Source organism: Ambystoma mexicanum, chromosome 5q, assembly GCF_040938575.1.
Source record: "Ambystoma mexicanum isolate Mex_15411 chromosome 5q, UKY_AmexF1_1, whole genome shotgun sequence".
NCBI classification, from domain to species: domain Eukaryota; kingdom Metazoa; phylum Chordata; class Amphibia; order Caudata; family Ambystomatidae; genus Ambystoma; species Ambystoma mexicanum.
The window spans coordinates 505943780-505965423 of record NC_090933.1 but is presented as its reverse complement, the minus strand read 5'-3'; the positions used below and the strand labels follow the sequence as shown (position 1 = coordinate 505965423).

At 47.4% G+C, this 21644-nt stretch overlaps 1 protein-coding gene across 4 annotated transcripts in view; it reads left to right on the top strand.

Annotated features, from left to right (window-relative positions):
* Positions 1-21644, top strand: part of LOC138497477 (ras-related protein Rab-10-like) — a 445392-nt gene that overhangs the window by 164366 nt on the left and 259382 nt on the right. For all 4 annotated transcript variants that reach the window (XM_069620982.1, XM_069620981.1, XM_069620983.1 and 1 more), the window contains one exon: positions 11094-11232. In XM_069620982.1, the coding sequence (XP_069477083.1) occupies positions 11094-11232 (139 nt within the window). The remainder of the gene's footprint in view (positions 1-11093; positions 11233-21644) is intronic.

The window sequence follows — 21644 nt, the reverse complement described above, 5'->3', positions numbered from 1 at the left end:
GCAGTCCCGAGCAGCATCACCTATTACCACCAGTCACCACATAAGCGCAGGGGGCAAAGTCGGACCCGAGCGACCTCATCCCTGGGAGGGCTGCAACCGTGCCCCAACTCCTCCGCAGAGACCAGGTGAGCGTAACAGAACGCAGAGCCTCTTCGAATCTCTGCCTGGGTGTTATGGAAACTTCTGAAACTGACCAGTTGGCCCGATTACTGGGAGAGTTACGGGCTGAAGTTTATGACTCAAGACAGGAAACAATGCCCTAAGGAGGGACCTAATTATGAACCAGGAGTGGACAGATGAACTAGCAAGGCAAATGCTCCAGGCACAGGCAGGCCAGGTCCCACTGCCGGGTATGCCCCTCCTGCCGCGTCTCCACAGCCCACGCCAGTACAGGTGGTTCTTCCAGGGGGGGGGGGGGTTTCCCTGGCCCCACCAGAACGCTTCACAGGCGACTCGAATAAGTATGTCATCTTTATGAATCAATGTCGCCTACATTTCTTGTGTAGACCTGGGGCATTCCCGAACGATCAAGCGAGAGTGGCATTTGTACTCTCATATTTGGGAGGTAGTGCAGCGGACTGGCCAATACCCTTGGTAAACCAGGATGATCCTTTGCTTCGAGACTTTGGAGGTTTCCAGCGTGAAATGGAGAAGCTACGGCATACTCCAGGGCAGGCTCGGGACAATGAACTGTTACCACTACGGCTGGGTAATCAAGACTTACTAACATATATCACTTCCTTCAATCGTCTGATAGCACAAACTAACTGGCCAGAGGAGAAAAGGACTACGCCCTTTTACCAAGGCTTGCGAGGGGAACTTAAGGAGTATTAGCCCAAGTTGTAAATCCCCCGGAAAGATGTTCTGAATATATCGACAGGACAATGCAGCTCGATCAAAGATTGCAGGATCGGAAGATGGATCGGGCCAAGGTCGAGGGGCGGTCGGTCTACGTGCGACCCCATGAGAATCAAACCAAATAACACGATCAGTCCGAGCCCATGCAAAGCAGAGGCTTGCGGAGCCCACTCACCAAGGCAGAAAGGGAGAAAAGGAGACAGCAGCAGCTTTGTTTGTACTGTGGTAAGGCAGGTCACTATCTCCGAGAATGCCCAGTGAAACCACCCAGGAAAGCAGTTGGAGCAACTGACAAGGGTGAACAAGAAGAACAGGACTCGGGAAACTCCAACGCCCGGCAAGCGTAGGGGTCCACTTGTCGAGCGGTGAAAAGGAACCTATACAGACCTGACATCTAGTCATCCCTGTGCTCCTGGTAAACGACAAGCAACCGTCGAAAATACATGCCTTGGAGGCATACATTGACAGTGGAGCTTTGGGAAATTACATGGACCAAGATCTGGCTACCTGGATAGGCCTTCCTCTCCGACAGAAGCAGGTTTAGGAAAACGTCACAGAAGTTGATGGATCACAGCGATCATCCGGCCCAGTGATGCATTACACAGAGAAGGTCACGCTTCTGTGTCTGGACGGTCACCAACAGGACATCACCTTTGATCTCATTAGCGCTCCTCAGTTCCAGATGATATTGGGCATGCACTGGCTGGAGACCCACAATCACAGGATTGACTGGCATAAACAAGTTCTGACCTTTCCCCAACACTGTGCCGACGCCTGTTCTAGCAAGGGATTCTCATTAAAAGGTCTTACCAACCCAGGTTCGTCGAAGAAAGAAACCATACTGGGCCTCACCAGTTCACTTCCACCTGAATACCTGGATTACCAAGATGTCTTTCAAAAAGAACAAGCAAACACCCTACCTCTGCACAGACCGTATGACTGTAAATTGATCTGGTACCTGGAGCTCAAGTTTCCTGCAGCCGGATTTACACCCTAACAGAACAGGAAAACCAGCATCTAAAAACCTACCTCGATCAGTATCTGGCAAAAGGCTTAATTCGTCCGTCCAAGTGCCCTGCATCCTCGCCCCTCTTTTCTGTGCCCAAAAAGGAGGCAGACTTGAGAACTTGCATTGACTACAGAGCACTTAACCAGATCACGGTAAAAAAACGGTACCCGTTACTACTTATCCCCGAGCTTTTGGATTAAGTAAAAAACGCTCAGATATATACCAAACTAGATTTACGAGGGGCCTACCATCTAGTAAGAGTCAAAAAAGGAGACGAGTGGAAGACGGCCTTTCACATGAAATATGGCCTTTATGAATATCAGGTTATGCCCATTGGACTATGTAATGCCCCGGCGGTGTTCCAATTTTTCATGACTGAAATGCTCCGCAAACTGTTGGACGTCTGCGCTCTTGTCTATATTGATGACATTCTTATCTATTCGACCACCAAGGAGGACCACGTCAACCATGTCCGGGCAGTTTTGGAGAAACTGCGGCAACAACAGCTATATGCTTCTTTCATGTGACAGAGGTATAATTCCTCGGCTTTATTCTCTCACCACGGGGCGTACACGCGCAAAGTAGACGCTATCCTTAACTGGCCCTCACCTACCTTCATAAAGGGAGTACAGAGTGCACTCGGGTTCGCCAACTTTTATCGCCGGTTCATTCCCGGGTTCTCCCAGATCGTCCACCCAATCGCCTCTTTACTACGGAAAAATAAACAATTTAATTGGTCTGCAGAGGCCCGGGATTCAAAAGGAGAGCACCCCACCCAACCAGGAGCTAAAACAAGCATTTACCACAGCACCAATTTTACGGCATCCTCGACCAGAACTACCATACGTGGTTGAAACTGATGCTTCCAACATAGCAATGGGAGCAGTCCAGTCACAACGAGACCCCGAAACAGGTCAGTTGCATCCCATGGCATTCTAGTCTGGCAGGTTTTCAGCCCCTGAATTGAATTATGCAATCACTGATAAAGAACTGCTAGCAATTAAGGCAACATTCAAAGCCTGGTGACGTTATCTTCTTGGAGCTAGACATACAGTCACCGTCGTCACAGATCATCGCAATCTACAATATCTGAAGACCGCTAAAGCGCAATCATCACACCAATTGTGCTGGGCTCTCTTCTTTGCGGAATACGTCTTTGTCATCAGCTATAGACCCGGAGTATGCAATGGAAAATCGGACGCCCTGTCTCGCATGAGTGAGGGAGAAGTGGCATTCACTACACCAGACCCCGTGGCCTTCATCCCTGAAGGACGAATCCAAGGCATGATTGCAGCAACCACCACTCTAGACAACTTAAAATCTGACCTGCAACACTTGATGAGTCGACCAGCGCAACAGGAATGGCTAGGGAAGGGAGACCGGTATATGATCGTGGACAACCTACCATACTACCAAGGACGATTGTACATCCCGGATAAGAAATTACAGAATCCAATCATCGCAAACTATCATGATTCATTAGTAGAAGGGCATCCGGGAATAGCTAAAATAAAGAAAAATTACTGGTGGCCAACTTGGCGAAAGGACATTGGGCCTCATTACGAGTTTGGAGGTAGCCATGCCTTTAATAAGGGCATGGCTGCCTCCAAACTCGGGTCTGGGTCCCGCAAAAGGGGACTTACTGGGCGATTCTGACCTTAGAGGGCCCAGTAATTCCCATTCGCGGGACCCGGTACGTCCCCATTCCCATTTGAGCCCCCATAGGGCTCAATGGGAATGGGGAGGATGGTAGCAGCGGTACCGTTAATAACGGTACCGCTGTTACCATCCTAGTCTGCTCTCGGGTGCCACTCTGCACGCCTGGTCTGACCAGGCATCCAGAGCGGCACCCGTGAGCAAACTCGGATTGTTGCGGCGTGGTAACAGCGCTGGTAGCATTACCGGCACCGTTGTTGCCTTACTGCAACACTCCTAATGAGGCCCATTGTCCAGTTCATTGCAACCAGTGGCACCTGTGCACAACACAAGTCCCAAAAGCAAAGTCCTGCAGGTCTGCTACGCCCTTTAGAAGTACCCGCAGCACCTTGGCATATCAATGGATTTGATTACAGACCTTCCCCCCTGTAACGGATACAATACCATCTTAGTCGTCGTAGATTTGTTTTCCAAAATGGCCCACTTTAATCCCCTGAAAGGTCTCCCAGCTGCTTCTACTCTGGCTACCGTGTTTTTGGAACAGATCGTCCGGCTTTACGGGTTCCCATCAATATTGATATCAGACTGAGGAACTCAGTTTGTCTCTGCATTCTGGAAAAGGTCCGGTTATCTACAAGCCATCACCCCCAAACCGACGGCCAGACCGAACGGACTAACCAGACCCTCGAGCAATACATAAGGTGTATGCTGCAACAAACCGAGGATACCTGGAAGGACATACTTTGGTTAGCATCCAAAAACATCCCCCTGAAAGGACCATGGGCATTCCGTCCCAGATATCAGGGACCCTACACTATCAAGGCTGTGATCAACCCTGCAGCCATGAAATTAGAATTACCGGCCCACATCCGGATCCACCCGGTGTTTCATGTCTCCCTCCTAAAACCATTGAGACCAGGTACACGGATCGATACTCCACCGGATCCCGAAATAGTTGGAGAACCAGAATACGAAGTTAAAAGGATCCTAGACTGTCCGGTCCAAGTTATACTACCTTATAGACTGGAAAGGTTACGGACCCCAAGATCAGACCTGGGAACCCAGTAAGCATGTCCACGCTCCACGATTAATCGGGCAGTTCCACTGCAATAACCCCACTAAACTAGGGCCAGGGGGGAAACCACCCATGAGAGGGGCCTCAAGGGGGAGTGCTGTCATGGCCACAGGCCCCAGAACACAAAAAACATACCATCTAGTGATGGGTGCAATGGGTCACTTGACTCACTTGTGTCCCTTTGGGACCCATAAACACAGGGGCCCTGGTGGGACTCCGTCCTGGGGCCTTTGGCGCCAGGCTCATATAGAGATGTGAGCAGGAACACTTTATTTCATTGCAGGAGTGCTTTTATTTTACAAGAACTTTCCAGGAGCTGAAAGCCTTTATTTCAGAGAACGTCCTCATGTGCTGACTCATCGGGTGTGGCTCCCTAGGCCTGGTCTTCTTGTGCTGACTCATCGGGTGTGGCAGGGTGTGGCAGGTAGGCTGAACCTGGTGGCCGTGGCTCCAGAAGCTCAGCTATAGAAGCTGTTGTATCCTTAAGGCCGGTGCTTCGCGTTGCTGTGCACTCGCGTGCAACGTGACGCTCACCGTCGCTTGGACCAGTTTACTTACCTTTGAAACCAGGCGTTCTCCTGCAAAGTCACCTCCAGGAAACCGGTGCTTCATCGCTTCATCTGCAGACTCATCTCCTGACATCCAGTGATCTTGATCCCGAAGCCGCAGCACCGCACTTCACATCCACGAACTCGGACCCTGTGAAGAACAAAGACAAGGTTAGAACATCTGTCCCAGGGCCGCACTGTATTTGAACCCTGCGCGCCCCCTAGTTAACAACTTACCAGCTACTGTACCACTGCAGCTTTATTTCTCATTGCCTCCGGCTGCCGCCTCGAGCTCTGCAGCTTCTGCCGTGCCGGCAACATCACCTGCAAGGGAAGAAAGCAAAAGAGCAAACATCAAAAGTGGAACGGACAGCAATACAAGACAACAAACTTTACAATACAACAAAAACAGACGAAGAAATACCAAGGTAAACGGTAACACTTACCTGAAGTATAGTGGCTTAGTCACAGCAGGACTGGACTGCCACGTGCAAGGGACCAGTGAAGGAACTTGGTCCAGAGCATACAAGCAACCCTGCCAGAAGCAGCAGGACAGAGTGCTTGCCAAAACTAATCAACAGGTGAGCTTTCCAGGGACAGCGCATCCCACGGGTACCACGGTTTGGGAGAAGGTTTGGAAGGGGATCAGGTGCACAAGCTGGCATACTCACGCCCCCTATTCTCCACGCAGGAGCAGTCCCGAGCAGCATCACCTTTTACCACCAGTCACCACATAAGCGCAGAGGGCGAAGTCGGACCCGAGCGACATCGCCCCTGGGAGGGCTGCAACTGTGCCCCAACGCCTCCGCAGAGACCAGGTGAGCGTGACAGCGAGGATGTCCGATGGTGTCGCGAAGCACAAGGCCCAAGTAGGGGGAGAGGCAAGTAAGCACAGCATCCAGCATCCTTAACACAGAAGTCGGTCTGTGATCGGGGAGTAATGTGAGCATGACAGATAAGATCCAGTGGGTAGGTTCTGGATCAGATCAAATAGCATAGGAGAATATCGACAGGCCACAGACAGAGAGGCAGAGGGTACTGCTCTGCTGGGGGCAGATTATCAAGCGGTAGTGGTGGCCATCTTTTGTGACGAGGGATTGGTTGCCAACATTCAGGCACTGAAATCACAGGTATGAGTGGAACGCAGTAGCCCAGAGTACTACATTGTTGTTGGACAGGCATCCTATTACAGTGACTAATGTTCTGCATAATGGTCAAGAGTGAAGCGAAGAAGCATTTAGAGGACACTGTATCAGAGCACTAAGAAAGTACTGAAAAGAAATTGAATTTGCCTATAATTTATCCCCATGAGAAATTAGACATTTTCAATCTAGCTCTATAAAATGAGCTAGACGATGCAAAGACCTTCAACTTTATCATCCTGTTCTTTTTATGATCCTTCATCAGCGACAGCCTCTTTGGTTTCAGAGGAAAGAGAAGGAGGAATGTAAGGGTTAAAGATCTAGAGAGAAAAGAAGTGGAGTTGGTTTTGGGGGTTAGGGGAGCGTGGGGTTTACAGATCCTGTGACGCATTGGGTTTCCACAGATCCTAAGAGCCAACAATATGAACATACTCCTAAGATGGATCTTCCTATTATCTTGGGCATAAACAATCCAGTTTTAAAAGATGAAAGGACCCAAAATATATGAATATGCTACGTTTCATATCTAAGCTAGACCCTTTGAAGGTGCAGGAAGCAGCATGTTCCGAAACCGTGGACGTGGGCTCTGTCGTCTCCAGATTGGTTGGGAGATCAATGGCTGTCAGGAAGCAGCAGTTAGAGACTTGGTGGATAGGAAAAGGGTACAGTCTGAAATAATCCTATACAGGATCTTGTTTGGCATTGGGAGCTACTATCTGTAGCTTGTACGCAGCAGAGACAGTGCTTGCATGATTCAAGAAGCTTCGTAAAGCAATTTAAGGAGCAGCAGAATATGCAATGATTTTGGCGAACATACAGAAGCAGGTTGAGCTGCTGTCAGACATGAATTATGACTGGGTTTGAGGAGCTGCATCATCAGTGGGACTCTTATCCATGGTAGGCACCATATTTATTTATGAGATTAGCACACTGAAAGTTACAAAAAGTCTATTGCTCTGAAAATCTCATCTGAATATTAAAAGCTGTTTGGAATCCCCCAGAACACAAAGTGAATAAGCTATGCAGAGTGGACAAGCATGCAGGTAAATTGAGAAAGAAGAGCAACTCGTCATCAGCAAGACACAGATAATCTGGGATGAAAAATCATTACCAGGATTTGAGGAATAAGCTGAAGTCTGGGTGCAAGACTTTGGAGGGCAGGGGCAGAGCGAGTCTGCTTCTGGAAGGATGACCAAATTCTTCATCTACAACTCAGAAGTCCTGACATCTGTAGTGTGCCAGTGGGTGGCCGACTCCAGCACTTTTCCAAGGCATGGTAAAAGTGGTCAGCAGACGCCTGGGATGTTCACACGGTGCAATGGGGCTATCATATAGTCTTCTCATTGTCTCCAGTTTAGACAGACCTGATGATGCCTACACCAAGAAGCATGGTCAAGAGAACAACCATGATGGTGGCTGTCAAGGAGCTGCTGGAGAGGGAGGCAACTGCAAGAGTGCCCCTGGAACGGAGGTGGCAGGAATTATATTCCATACTATCTTGTTCCAAAATGATCAATCAGGTTAAGACTAGTTTTTGACCTCTTTGAAAGGGGAAACATTCAAGATAGACATTTCACAGAGAATAATTCCCTGGGTGGCAGTGGGAGACTGTTATGCACCACTAGATCTGAAGGATGTCTACTACCATACTCTAGTTAAACCAAGTCATTAGAGGGTTTGCTAGTTGCTTCCATTTGGGTTAAAACAGTCTCCTAGGCTTTTACACATTTAGTGGTTCCTCTGGGAGCCCAGATCCTCCATTTGGAGGCAGAGGGAAAATGTTCCATATTTAAAGATTGGTAAGTCATGGCATCATTCAGGGGGACAGCGAAGGCACAACTTCAAATATTGTTCCAGACACAGGCACATTAAGGATTTCTGGTCAGTTGGAAGTAGATTGTTATCCCCCTCCCGATCTGACATTCATAGGAGGCCAGTTTTACACCAAACAATGGAAGGTGTTCCTACCACTGGATGGGGCTCTGTGTCCTAAGCCATCTCTGTTAAGAATCTTGGGATGGAGTCGGGCATCGGCAAGGGAGTTGTTGACTGTATAGGGTCACAGGCTATCCTATTTATTCCTGGTACCTTAGGCCTCCAGACCTCCAGTGTCACATATACACAGACATTTACACCTGGATTGGCAGACCTTAGAAGCTCTGGTCCCAATAACCCAGGAGCTGAGATCAGAGCTGCGTTAGTGGATAAAGCTGGAAAGTCTGAAGAAAGGAATGGGATTTGATATTCCCAGGTGTACGATACTTACTACAAATGCCAGCAGCCTGATCTGGGGAGCCCCTAGAGTGGAGAGGCATTACCAGGAGAAGTGGGTTCCCTTTGAGGCAAGCGGTTCTTCCACTTGGAGAGGATTGGCAGCAATAGGCAGGGCTCTGAGCAACTTTTGTTCAGGAGGGGTGTGGGGGGTCAGGCGGTCTTGTTGGGGACAGACGACTGCATATCAATGGCATACATAAACCTCCAGGCGGAAAGATTGAGGAGGTTTGAGGCCGTAGCTCAGGAGGTGGAGAATGGGAAGCAAGTCATCTGAAGACCCTGGAGTCAGCTCACATTCGTGGATGGAAAATGTGGACGCAGACTGGTTCAGCATGGTATTTCACAGATCTCAAGAGATGGCCTTGTCAAGGGAAACATTTCAGGAAGTAGGTCAAAGGTTTCGGGTTCCAGAGATGGTCATATTTGCATCCCCAGATCCCAAATAGGTAGAACAATCTGCTTGAGGTTTCATTCAGAAGTGGCATGGATTGGATGCAATTACCCTGCAATCACCTCAGGCCCTGGGGTATGCCTTCCTTCCTATTCCAGTGATTCCCAGGAAGGTCTGAAAGATCAAGGACAGGAGGTCTGGGGTCATTCTGGAGGTTCCTTATTGGCCCAGTAGGTGTAGGTTTTCCATTGTGTTAGTCCTTCGGTTACTGTCATACCGCCTGTACTTCAAGTGGCCTTGTTCAGAGCACTCGGGGAGGCAGAGGGGCCAGCAAGATCCAATGTTCGGGTTGTAAATGTTGCGCAGAACGTTACAAGAATAGGTTTATCGGATAAGGTAGCAGAAACAGAATCTTGTGTTCTAGGTGGCTAACTATATCAATGCTTTTGATGGATATTGGAAGACTTTCTTTCATGGTGCAATACGAGCAGCATTTCTGCCTTGCAATGTGGAATTAGAACAGTGTTACGTTTCCTAAAGGATGGGTTCCAGAAAGGGCTGGTCTCTTACCTAAGAGCTCAATGTGTGCAAGTACATCTCTAAGTAAAGACTGGAAAGGAAAGCTGGAAGGAGAGAAATTGGGGAAAGACTATTGAAAAGTCCTAATCCAGACTTTCATTCCACCTAGGCGTACTGATTTGGGATTTTCAAGTGCCTCCTTTTTAGCCAATTGAAGGCATAGATTTAAAGTTTAGGACTCTAAAAACAGTCTTTCGCACTGATGTAACGTCGGCACATAGGTTGGGGGAAAACATGACACTTTTTTGTAAGCCTCCCATCCTTAGGGTAGAGGCAGAAGCAGATGTGATCCTGGGTTTTTACCAAAGGTGGTATATAGTTCCATAGATCTCAAGATATTATTCTTCCTGCTTTTTTTCAGGACCCAAAGTCACCAGAAGAAGAGACACGGCATTGCATAGATGTGAAAAGAAGAGCTTGGAATATATTGTGCCGAAAGCTGCAGGAGAGTAGATAAACGTTGGGTAACCTTTGGTGCTTCAGAGGCTGTGAGGAAGGCCTCAGTAGAGACTATCAGTGGTTGGATCAAACTGGCCATAACTACGGTGTGTGAAGCAGCAGGACTGCAGATGTCTGATAGGATAAACGGAAGGTCAACAAAACGAATGTCAACTTCCTGGGCGGATGTGCAGCTTATATCAATGCAGCAAATCTGCCCGGCAGCAACATGGGCTGACCCAAGTTCATTCATCCAAACTTAGGTTGAATGTAGACGACGTGTATGGTTCCTTGGGTATTGGTGCTCTCAGATCTGGTATTTACTGAGGAATCTGGATGAGAGATGTGTGGCAACAAAGTGGTGAAGGGGTGCAACTGCATATGGATTGTTCGTATGAGTATCTGTTGTCGCTTCAAAAGGTTCTGCTTTAGTATACCTCAAAAAGCAAGTACTGTGACAAGGAAAGGGGATGTGGTGGTAATAGCTGGGTTACTTACTGTTAATCTTCATTACCTTCCAGCCCTACTTTTCTTCATCACAATACAAGGACCCACAGAAGGGTCCATGATCCTACTTGAAAAGAATGTGGGATTTTGGGATTGAGGCAGTGTTACTTCTCTGTATGGGGGAGGTCAGATCAAAACATGTTGGAGAAAGGTTCCTGTCATGGAGACGGGGCTTAAAAGATAATTACTGTATGAGCAAGAGTGGGCGTTATGTGGGTTACAAGTAAGTAATCTTGCAACACATTAAGCTAAGGAATTCATAAACTAATGCAGTAGATAGTTAACATGCACTGCACAAAGCAATGAGTATAGCTGCTGAATTTGCAGTTTTAAAGATGTCGCCACTGTTTTTCCATTATTGTTGTTTTCCCTGTTTCAAGCAGAGTAATAGAAGATTGCAAATATTTTGATGGGAGATGTACAGCAACTTGGCAAATGCACTTTGTGTTTCATGTAATAATATGAACAATCGGTTCAGTATTGTTGTTTTTTTTTATGTAAACCCAATACTTAGTGCTATCTGCAGTAACTGTCAATGTTTCAAAGCACAAAGGATCTGTTTATATACAGAACAGTGAATACTACTTTAAAGCTAAGAATGTTTTGACTATTTCAGGGACACTGCGGGTCAAGAGCGATTTCACACGCTGAGTGTAAGTTATTTCCGTGGTGCACAAGGATTTGTTCTGGTCTATGACATCACAAATGCAGACTCCTTCAAGAATATATCAACATGGATGAAGGATATTCATCAGGTAAGGCCAAAATGTTAAAATAAGCCAGCAAACACACAGCACAAACTACTCCAATCAATGCAAAAATGTAGCTTTTACATTATTATTCTTTGCATATTCTATCATGATGTGTGTATTTCCTTTTGAAGGACGACAATCTCTTATACTAACACTGATTGTTATCCTATTGCCCCCTTTTTAATAGTACAGCACCTTAGCCACGATCCCTATTGGGATATACAGTCTGTGATGACTTTTCTTGTTTTTAAGATACCACACACGCCACTGTCCATTCCTTACCTAAATGCTGTGGACTGAACAATATACAACTATGATAACGCCTAACAAAAAGGTATAACAAAATTCTATGCAACCCCCATGGATTGTGTTCCATCTAGGGAGGGAGAACACTTGTTAAAATATGCAGCAAACATGCTATTGAGTACATACAATGTTATGGCATGTCAATGAAGGTAAATCATCTGTTGTTCACCGTGGCAGACACACACAATGAATGAGATTTCACTCAGTGACTTGACTTTTTGCTTCCTTTCAATCATTGGTGTTTTCAAAGGAGCATCACCTCTTTAGAGTAATGTGAGGGTTACTTGAATTGGCAGGCTGTGTTTCAAGGAGTAGTGACCTGGATGTTTCTAGGAGTGCATGCAATTGTAGTTTCACTTTCCATGCAGTGGAGAATAGGAATGAACCACCCTGATGTTGCCATTGGTTGGTTATGTCCCCTTATAAAAATAAAAGGAGGAAGCAGTGCCTTGAGAGTGCACCACAGAGACGCTGCGGTGACCAACTCTAGACCAGGTCAATAACATGCAGTAATGCGGTATTGCCGGTGTTCTCTGTCAGTCTTTGAAAAGCAGAATACTCACACCTTAGGTATGCTTCAACATTTACACAGCAGGGACGGTTTGGTGAATGTCTAGGGGACTAGCAGTAAGATAACCCAAAAAAGGATGGCCCACTTGGGTTATCTGTAGACAATAGTGAAAAGGAAGGGTGAACTAATATGTTGGGAATGGTCTCTGATCCCTTCCTATCAAAGCTCTTCAATCTTGCCTTAAGGATCTGCAGAATCTTTGTGTTTAGCTCCCATGGATGAGTTTGGCAAACTCCTGACTTATGTGATAAAGCTAAAATACTGGAGGGAGACACTCTGGCTTACATTGCTGGGATATGGCACTTGTCAAAAATGAATGAAGGGGACCTCTTCTAGAGGACCTAATATCCTTAGTCCAGTTGCTATTCTAATTTACATAGTTCGGAGCATCCCCAATAAAATGTCCTTCAAGTACTCCATCTCAGGGAGTGTTAAATGCCCTAGCATACTTTTCTCTATGCCTTGGGTGATGATCCCAGCAATGAGTAGTCTTTCAGTTCTCTGTAGCCCTTATGCACTAAAACTGAGGCAAAACCTTTTAGATTAACCCTCTTGTCCTGAGGGTGTCCCTGCATTCTTACTGGGGTAGGACCTTGCAGTCCCCCCCTCTAGCCCTGGGGGGTAGGGGAGTCATCTTGTATTTGTCTTAGGGCAAAGCCTTACAATGTCCCCCTCTTGACATAAAGCCGACGCCGCCAATGTATTGCTCTCTAGATATTCTGGACTAGGACAATCTCTATCCCTCATCATTGACTTTGCTGGCTAGAAATGATAGGAGTTGTAGTCCAAAACATCACATCTGGAAAAACATTCCAATACTATCCCCTCTTTCCCTAGGCATCTCTGGGGTAGGATCTTGCTTCCACCGCCCCCACACCAAGGTCCCTTTTTGGCTGCAGTAATTGGATCTTCATGCTCCTACCCTCTCCTGCCCTCCCAGCCAAGGGTTACTCTTCTAGACTGGACCCTGCCCTCCCAGCCAAGGGTTAATCTCCTAGACTGGACCCCGGTACACTCTGATAAGGATGTCCCCTAAGGGTTTCCAACGACCCCCCTTCCCAAGGAGGGATCTGTTCTGGTAGGAACTCCACAGCACCACAATGAAAGAGTCTGGACACCATGCTGATAGACAAACCAAGTTTCTTATTGGAGACCACAAGTATTGTTTAGTAGAGTGACAAGTGACACAGCAGTTGTCAGACAGAATGCTCTGCCGGTGTTGGGTGAGAGTTTATATTATATAGCACGGCAAGTTTCCATGACGTTTGTAGACATTTGGTAACACTAGGAAGCAGCTTGTTTGTGAAGCAGCCTTGTGGTTAACGGAGGGTACATTATGTAGCAAGTTCAGTAAGCACCTTTGGCTTAAACAACTGAACACTCCTTATGAGGTGGTATTTGTGCACAGCTATGGAAAGGTTCTGGGAGCTGGTGTCTCATGGGTCCCCCGAGGGCAGCATTAGGTTGTGGCCTGCCGTGCCAAGGCCGGTGTGGGCATGACAGGAGATCTGGGTGTAGCAAGAGGCCTCAGGCTAAAACGAGGCTAAGACATGGTGAAGGATCTTGGGCCTAAAGCGGGGGAGGGTGATTGCTAGGAGGTATAGTATCAGGACAATCCTGCCACATCAACTTTTAAGGTTGAAAACCTATCTTTGGCGCTGGTGGCACTGCAGTTACCACAGGATCTGGACTAGAGTGCCCAGCAGGCTAATCTCTTGCTCCTTCCCTTGAGTGTCTTTTGGCTCTTTCAAGCACCTGGATGGGGGCCCCCCACAGGCTCCTTATTCTGGCCTCTCATGCAGGCCTTAAACATTTTATGGTATGCCCTGTTTGGCCTTGCAACCTCCTGTTTTGTAACTCTCCTACAATGTATAAAATGTTGGGGAGGGGAGAGCGACACTGGGGGATCCCCATATACCACCTCCAAGAGAGCATCTGTATTTTCATGCAGTGGGGCTCGTTCTCCATGTTTTAGGGGAGGGAGCACCAGCCATTTATGCAAGAATACTCATAGTAATGGGGCATTTGCCGTGGTTCCCTTACCAGAACATTTGTGTTCTTCAGCCTCCAGTCATCAACACCAACCTCAGTCTGTCAAGACAATTCCTGTCGGACTCGTCTGCTTAAATGCCCTTCTGTGAATGGCTCTCTCACCTGTTAGACCCCACATGCTCAATCATCTAAATCTGTGAATGCCTCCCTGTGTGTCTAGTAGCTGCTGCCAGGCCTAGCAACACAAGTGATGCCACTTTTAAACTACGAAAGGGAAAGAAATTAGCCATCTGCACCATTAGCTGTTCTCCAATGGAAAGTAAACAAACATAAAATGAACACAAACAATGGTACTCTCCACAATTTAAGTAGGGTGAGTAGATGCAACTACTCTTGTGTTCCATATTAGTTACTGGGCTGTGAAGTGACGCACCAGCCAAAACCTGATGTCTCATTTTGATGCACCATCAGCCCTTTCAATGCTGGAATAGTCATTGTTTTACGGCAGTAAGGGAAAGCTGGAGTGGCGTGAAGAGCAATCCATTCGACCAGGCTTACTGATATATACATGTCTGGGATGTATCCATGCTGCAGGAGGATATGCTGTGTTCCACCAGAGTGATGTCAAGGGAGAATGGTGGGTAAATTCTAGAATAAGATGGCAGTTCAAGTGGCCTAGAGAAGGATGTCTGCTGACCCTGCGGTGCCTTTTTCTGTAAACCTTTATATTTTACAGATAAACTACAGAACCTGTGACTTGAGTGCGCCTTGAACTTCATAACATTGTTGACGAGCTGCACTTTTGCACACAAACCTGATGCTATGCCATTGAAGGAGGAGAAAGCACAAGGACCAGACATACAGTGAATGATTTGCCAGTGCTGCATTGAATTGATATTTTATTTCTATCGCGCTCATACAACAAGTTTTTCAGAGCGTGACAAGGCAAGGGAGGGGAACAAGGGAGAACAAAACAACGATCTTACTAGGCCCAGTGACATTGAGAATGCACAAGTGCATGGGGGAGAAAGGGGCAAAATGCGACGAAGGGGGAGAGGTGGAAAGTGCAGAGCAAAAGGAGAACAGAATAAATAATAAATTAAATAATAAAACTAACAAAAAAGGTAGTGCACCCAGCAAGTGGCAAGTGCTGACTTTAAGGCAGCAGATAGGGTAGGTCAGATACGTGCAGGGAGAAAAAAAGGGGGGACTGTATGGGTACAGATACAGACCCCAGTGGCAAGAGGTGGCCCGGAGGCAGTGCGGGAGGGTGGTAGGGTGAGCAGGAACCCGGGCCCGGAGGACAGAGTGGCCAGGTGCACAGTGCCGAGAGAAAATGGATCAGCAGGGGGTGGTGGGGGAGGGCCAAAGGCAGTTGCAAAGAGGAAGGTCTTGAGGTGCTTCCAGAACTGGAGGTGGTTCTCCTCAAGTTTAAGAGTGTCAGGGAGGCTGTTCCAGGGGGAGGCCCCAGCCAAAGACCGAGATCTCCCCCCACTATAAGTACATTGAGGGAGGTCCACAGAGTTGTGGTACTGAGGAGATCTAATTGATACTGGGTCCAATTAAAGTTGACTTTGCGTGTCGACCTGTGGAGAGGCACACTAAGAAAGGGCATGCAGCAAATGTGCCGAGATAACTCACTTGGTGGGCATGCTATGTGCCACAGAGAAAAATGAGGACCTTATGGCAGGCCACGGCTCAGCATCGCTGGTTCCTTATAGACGGCAAAAACAGCAAGCAGCTGAAACGGCATTGTGAGCAGAAAGGACAATTGAAGTTAAGCGGCTGCAATGAAGGAAGGAAGTTAAGGGTAGAGGGGTGAGCCTAAGCAGAAGTGGAAGATGGGGGCAGAGGGTCAGCAGTAGTAACATACGTGCAAGGAAGGCCATGCTGAATGTGCCTGGGCTTATGGTATTTTTTGCAAACTCTCCTCATCCTCCTAGATCTTTCCTCTGATTTCGACACGGTCAACCACGCCATCCTGATCTATTGACACTGTGAGAACCTGGGTATCACGGATCAGGCCCTGGAGTAACTGACCTTCCTTTTGCACCGCCCCTCCCAAGTCGAACTTGGTTCCTTTCTCTGCGCAACCTCTCTCTACCTGTGGCGTTCTCCAGGGCTCTGTCCTCTCACATTGGCTTTTCAACCTCTACTTGGCCCCTTTGGCCCACGCAATTTCTACCTTCTTCTCTAACTTTCAGTATTATGGGGATGATACTCTGCTTTCCTTCAAGCTCTCCTCAGCCTCCTCTCTCTCTCATTCCTGTCTGTCCATCCATGATTCAGGATTGGTGTGCCATCAACAATCTCTGCCTTAATGCCAGAAAGACAGAGATTGTTCTCATTGGAACCCCTGCCCCTGCTTTCCTTCTCTCTCTGGCCACCGGCCTTGGGCCCTCTTCCTTCACCTTCCTGCGAGGCAAAAACCTTGGTGTCATCTTCGACGCCACTGTCTTTCTCTCCTCACATCTCGGACGTCGCCAAGAAATCCCACTACCAGCTGCACTTCCTCAAAGGGACTCTTCCCTTTCTCACTTTGCCCCAGAAGCACACTGTCCACAAAGTCCTGGTTCTCTCTAGGCTGGACTACCTCTAACATCCTCTTTCTCAATTTGCCTTCCTCTACTCTCCGCCCTCTGCAACTAATCCAGAACAGGACTGCGAAACTTACCCTTGGCCTCAATCCCAGGCACTGTATATCTCCAGGCCTGAAATCTCTCCACTGGCTCCCAGTGGGTGCAAGGATCAAGTTCAAGACCCTTTGCATTGTCCACAAGGCTTTCTGGGGCCAGGACCCGCACTGCTCTCTTCCAAAAGACCCTTCTCTTTTGGAAGAGAAGGCTCTTCTCGAGGCCTTTGCTACCTCCAACTCTCTAAGGGTTAGACACTTCTCCAAGCAAAGAGTGGGGGGTAGATCTCTCTCCTCTGCAGGTGCTTCCCCCTGGAATGGCCTCCCTGCCCTTCTCAAACTTCAGCCAGACCCCTTAAGTTCCGGAATCAGCTCAAAACCTGCCTTTTCTCCTCTGCTTTCTCTCTCTCCTGCTGACCTACCTGTCTGCTGTACCTACTGGTTGCTTGGCTGCACTCAGTCTCACTGGGTACCAGGCTCTTTCTTGATCAGTTACCCTTGCACTGCCTCCATCCTACCACACACTTAGGGGCTGTAACTGTAACCCTACAGTCCCTTGTTCTCCTTGCACTACCCAGACCTGCGCTGCACTTACTCAGAGCATTGCTGCCCTGTTTTCCCCCTCTCCCTTGTACCCCCCCTCCCTTTGGCCTTGCACTACTTGTTCTCATAATTGCACAAGGGCTAGTAAGATCGTTTGTCTTGTCCTCCCTCTATCTTCCCTCCCTTGTCTTGTCGCCCCTTGAAACACTTTTGTACAGGCGTGTTATAAATGACTTATCATATCATAACTCTAGGGACAGCGAAAGTGAAGTGGGCCTACTGGAAAAAGGATTGTTACATTATTGAGAGACACATGTGGATGTGGCTTTACAGTAGACAGGAAATTGTATCTCCTAATGCAGTCTTTAGGGTATGAGGGCCAACAAATCTATGAAACACTGCTAGATTTACAAGAAGATGATCCAGCTAGTGAGGGCTCAAATGAATTGGAAGTGGCACTGAGGGAACTGCATCTACACTTTAATCGTACAATCCTGGAAGGTGCACATTTGCCACTCACTTGCAGGAGCTAGGAGAAACTATTGAAGACTGTCACTGCATTAAGGCACTTAGCATTGTTGTGTAACCTTGGAACATCTTTGGATGAGCACATACCTAGACCAATTTATGGTACACTCCATGGATAAGAGTATCGGGGAAGAACTACAATTTAGAGATTATCCTACCCCCGATGAAGAGATCCATATTTTCAAATGGGTTGAACACTCAATAGAGGTTGTTGCATACTTGAACAAGGATTTAGACAAAGGAGGTCAAAAGAGTGTGCTGAAACTCTGGATGCAACAAAGGAAGAAGGGACTGTATGTGGGACAGGATCACAAGAGTGCACTGTGATAAGTCAGAATCAGGACTCTGATTCTTAGTGGGCTGGAAGGTTGTCCTGTGGTTCCGGGTCAGATCTCTCCCCGTCTCTTCCCACTCTGATTCTTTCAGTCTTTCTCTCCCCCCGCTCTGGTATTACAGTCCTTCTCTTTATATCAGTCTTTCTCTTTACCAAATCAGGGTTTGGCTTCTTCTCACTCCGCAGTCTAGGATATCAATCATTCTCTTTTCCCGCTGTGGGGTTTGGTTTCTTCTTTCTTCCCACTCTAGGATTCTTTCAGTTGTTATCCCCTGTCTGAGGTTTTCAGGCTTTACTCTCTGAGGCTCTTCTTACTCTCCCTTACCAACCTGTGGTACTGTTTCTTCTCACTCCCCACACCGGGGTTCTATTTCTTCTCGCTTCCCAATCTGGGGTTTCAGTCTTTCTCTCTCTACACTCTGAGATTACAGTCCTTCTCTTCACTCCCCACCCAGGGATTCTGTTTCTTCTTAGTACCCACTCTGGGATTTCAGTCTTTCTCCTTCCTTGCTCTGGGGTTTGTCTCTTTCTCTCTGTCACTTGCCTTCCACTATTGTTGGGCGACTGCATACCTGGCCTCCAGTGGCAGTGCTCCTCCGGAGGACCGCTTAGTTTCTCCTCCTCCTCCTCCTCTGCCGACGCAGAACTGCTTATGTGGTGCTCCACTGGGACTGTGCTGCTTCTTGGTCTTCTCTCTCGCTTCGTGCAGGCTTCTCGGCGCTGCTCCCACCAGGTGTCTGCTGCATTATTTTGGGCAACTGTGTAGCAGTCATCCTGCAGCGGTTCTCTACGGGAGGGCCATTGAGTCTCCCCTCCTCCTCTGTCGACATGGAGCCGCTTACGCAACTCTTCCACTGGCCATGTGTCGGTCTTCCTGCTGCACCCCACTTCACACTTGTGCAGCGAGAGAGAGTGGGAGTTGAGAGATTGGGGCTGGGGTGGGTGGGGTGTGTAGAGAGTGGGGGGGTGAATCCAACTGGCTTCTTGCAAAGCTGCTGATTGGAGCAAATATTGTTTGGTCCCATTGGGTAGTACAACAGAGGAGTTTGGACTTTAGTGAGTTGGCATTTCCATGCCCTGGCATTGCCGGTTGCTATGCCATCCAGATATTATCCCGTCAGAGCCCCCTTTCCTCTCTCCCTTCTGTAACAATGGCTTCGTCAATTTTGTGACTCACGCTCCACAAATTTCACCAAAACCAAAAAGGAGCGGGTGCAGCATATGAGAAGCAAGGAGGGCTTAGCACTGTTGGTGGAGAGAGGTTGTGCTTTATATGTGGAAGTAAGAACCACTTGGCGGTTTCAGCCCGAGCCGTGCCTTCTGACTGCCTTCATCTCTCATGAGGGAGCCTTCCAATTTACAAGAGTATAATTTGGATTAGTATCCATGTAATCCATGTTTTATAAGGCTATAAGAAACTATTTGGGAGTATAAAATGTGTACACTACTTACAAGATGATATAGTGATGAGTGGGGAGACAATGGAGGCACATGATCTGGCATTGGATCAAGTGTTGAAAATACTAGCATCAAGAGAACTTATATTGAAAGATGACAAGTGTACATTTCAGAAGGATGCTGTAGAATACTTAAGTCAAGAAATATCTGTGCGAGGTGTGGCTCCTAAACGAGAGTTGGTGAAGGCGATTAAAAGGGTGGAGCCTAATAAGAAGAAAGGAGAGTTTCAATCGTTTATGGGCATGATGGAGTTTTACAAAATGTTTAAAAAGAATTTTGCAGAAACAGTTTGACATGAAAAAAGGACTTGAGTTCAATTGGTTGCAAAGTGCATTGAAGAATTTGAAAAAATATCAAGATATGGACTTGTCAATACTGCTGGGGCAATTTGATAGGAGTCGACAGTCGAATGTCACATCTGATGTGAGTCAAGTAGGCTTGGGTGTCCTGCTATTGCAAAAAGTGGAAAATAAAGAGGAAGTCATAATTAGCGCATGCTTCAAGGATGCTTAACGGGACAGAAGAAAGGTACTCAACGATTGAGAAGGAGGCGTTAGCGTGCCATTGGGCAGTGGACAAGATTCAAGCTTTTGTATGAGAGATGAGTTTTGTTTTTAGGCTGGATCATAGACTGCTTAAAGTGATCTTTGAGTTTAAGGGTTTAGATGAGGTTTTAAAGAGATTGGGAAGTTGTGTGGCATAGATGCATTGTTACAGCTTTCAAACCGAGGTGTTATCTGGCTGAGAGAATTGTTTTGATGATAATTTATCCAGGCTTCTAGTGAAAAGAGACGAGTGGTACTGTGGAATCAGCAAGTATTTGTCACTTATTATGGAGTCATACAATCAACAGAATGGCACAATTATAGTAAAACAGATGAGGGTGTGAAGGCAGTAATGGGCTGCTTGGGGAAATGGGTGGCCCAGCAAGGCATCACTCAAGGAGGACCGGAGAAGTTAATGGGCAAGTTAAGTGTAAAGGGCGGACTACTATATCGTTTCAGTACATGTGGTGGTTCCATGTAACTTGAGGAAAAGAATTGTTGATATTGGTCATGGGGCATATCGGAATTGCGTGCAGAATGGCGATTCAGAGGTTGGATTACTGGTAGTCCCAATTTTGATGAGGCTGGTGAAAGGAGATTGAAGAAATGTAAGGTATCCGGGAAAAGCCTGGCAATGCAGTCTCAGCCCATGATTCTGCCAAGTACCCCACACCCTCCTCCAAGGGGTGTGGGAAAAAGATGTGGGAGGAGGAGAGGTGAGGTTTCTTTTGCTATTGGTAGATTTGTTTTCTAAGTGGATTGAGCTAAAGGTGATGATGGAAACAAATGCAGCCGAGGTGATCACTTTTTTATGGAAGTGTTACAGATGAAAGGTTATCAGGAAAGTCTTTTGATGGACATAGCAGTCAGTTTGCCGGAATAGGAGATTAGATGTTATTGGGAGCAGTCTATCATTCGGCACAAGAGAACGGCATTGGACCGCAAACAAATGGAACTGTGGAGTTTGTGAGTGGGAGCTTGATGGATGCTACACCGATGGCAGGTTTGTGTGTGTGTGGGAAGGGAAGAATAGAGGCAGAGAGAGTGCGCACAGTGTCTGGTCACCTCATGATCCATTTGAGTTATTTGAAGGCGGGACAGACCCAACAAGGTGTGTTCACCATGGCTAGGAAGAGCAAGGAGTATGACCGTGGACGTTAAAGGTGTGAGAGAATGGTTGGATAAGGTACAAAAGTGCTCCACTCTTTATCTTGTGCCTCCTTCAAACACATTGAATATGGAGGAAGGTGATTGGATAAGGAATGCTGTGGTGTGGTGAAGGAAGACATGTTGCTAAGCGACCCAGTGAGTCACAAAGGTAATGAGGGTCTGTGCGCATAGGTGGATAGGTGTTGAACCTGAACAGGGTGGTCCAGGTGAGGCTGCCTATGTCCATAAAGCAATTCTGGAGAAGAGGTGTGTCTGGATGTATCCAGGTTGCAGGAGGATGTGCAGTGATCCACCAGAGTAATGTCAAGGAGAATGGCGGGGACATTCTAGAATAGG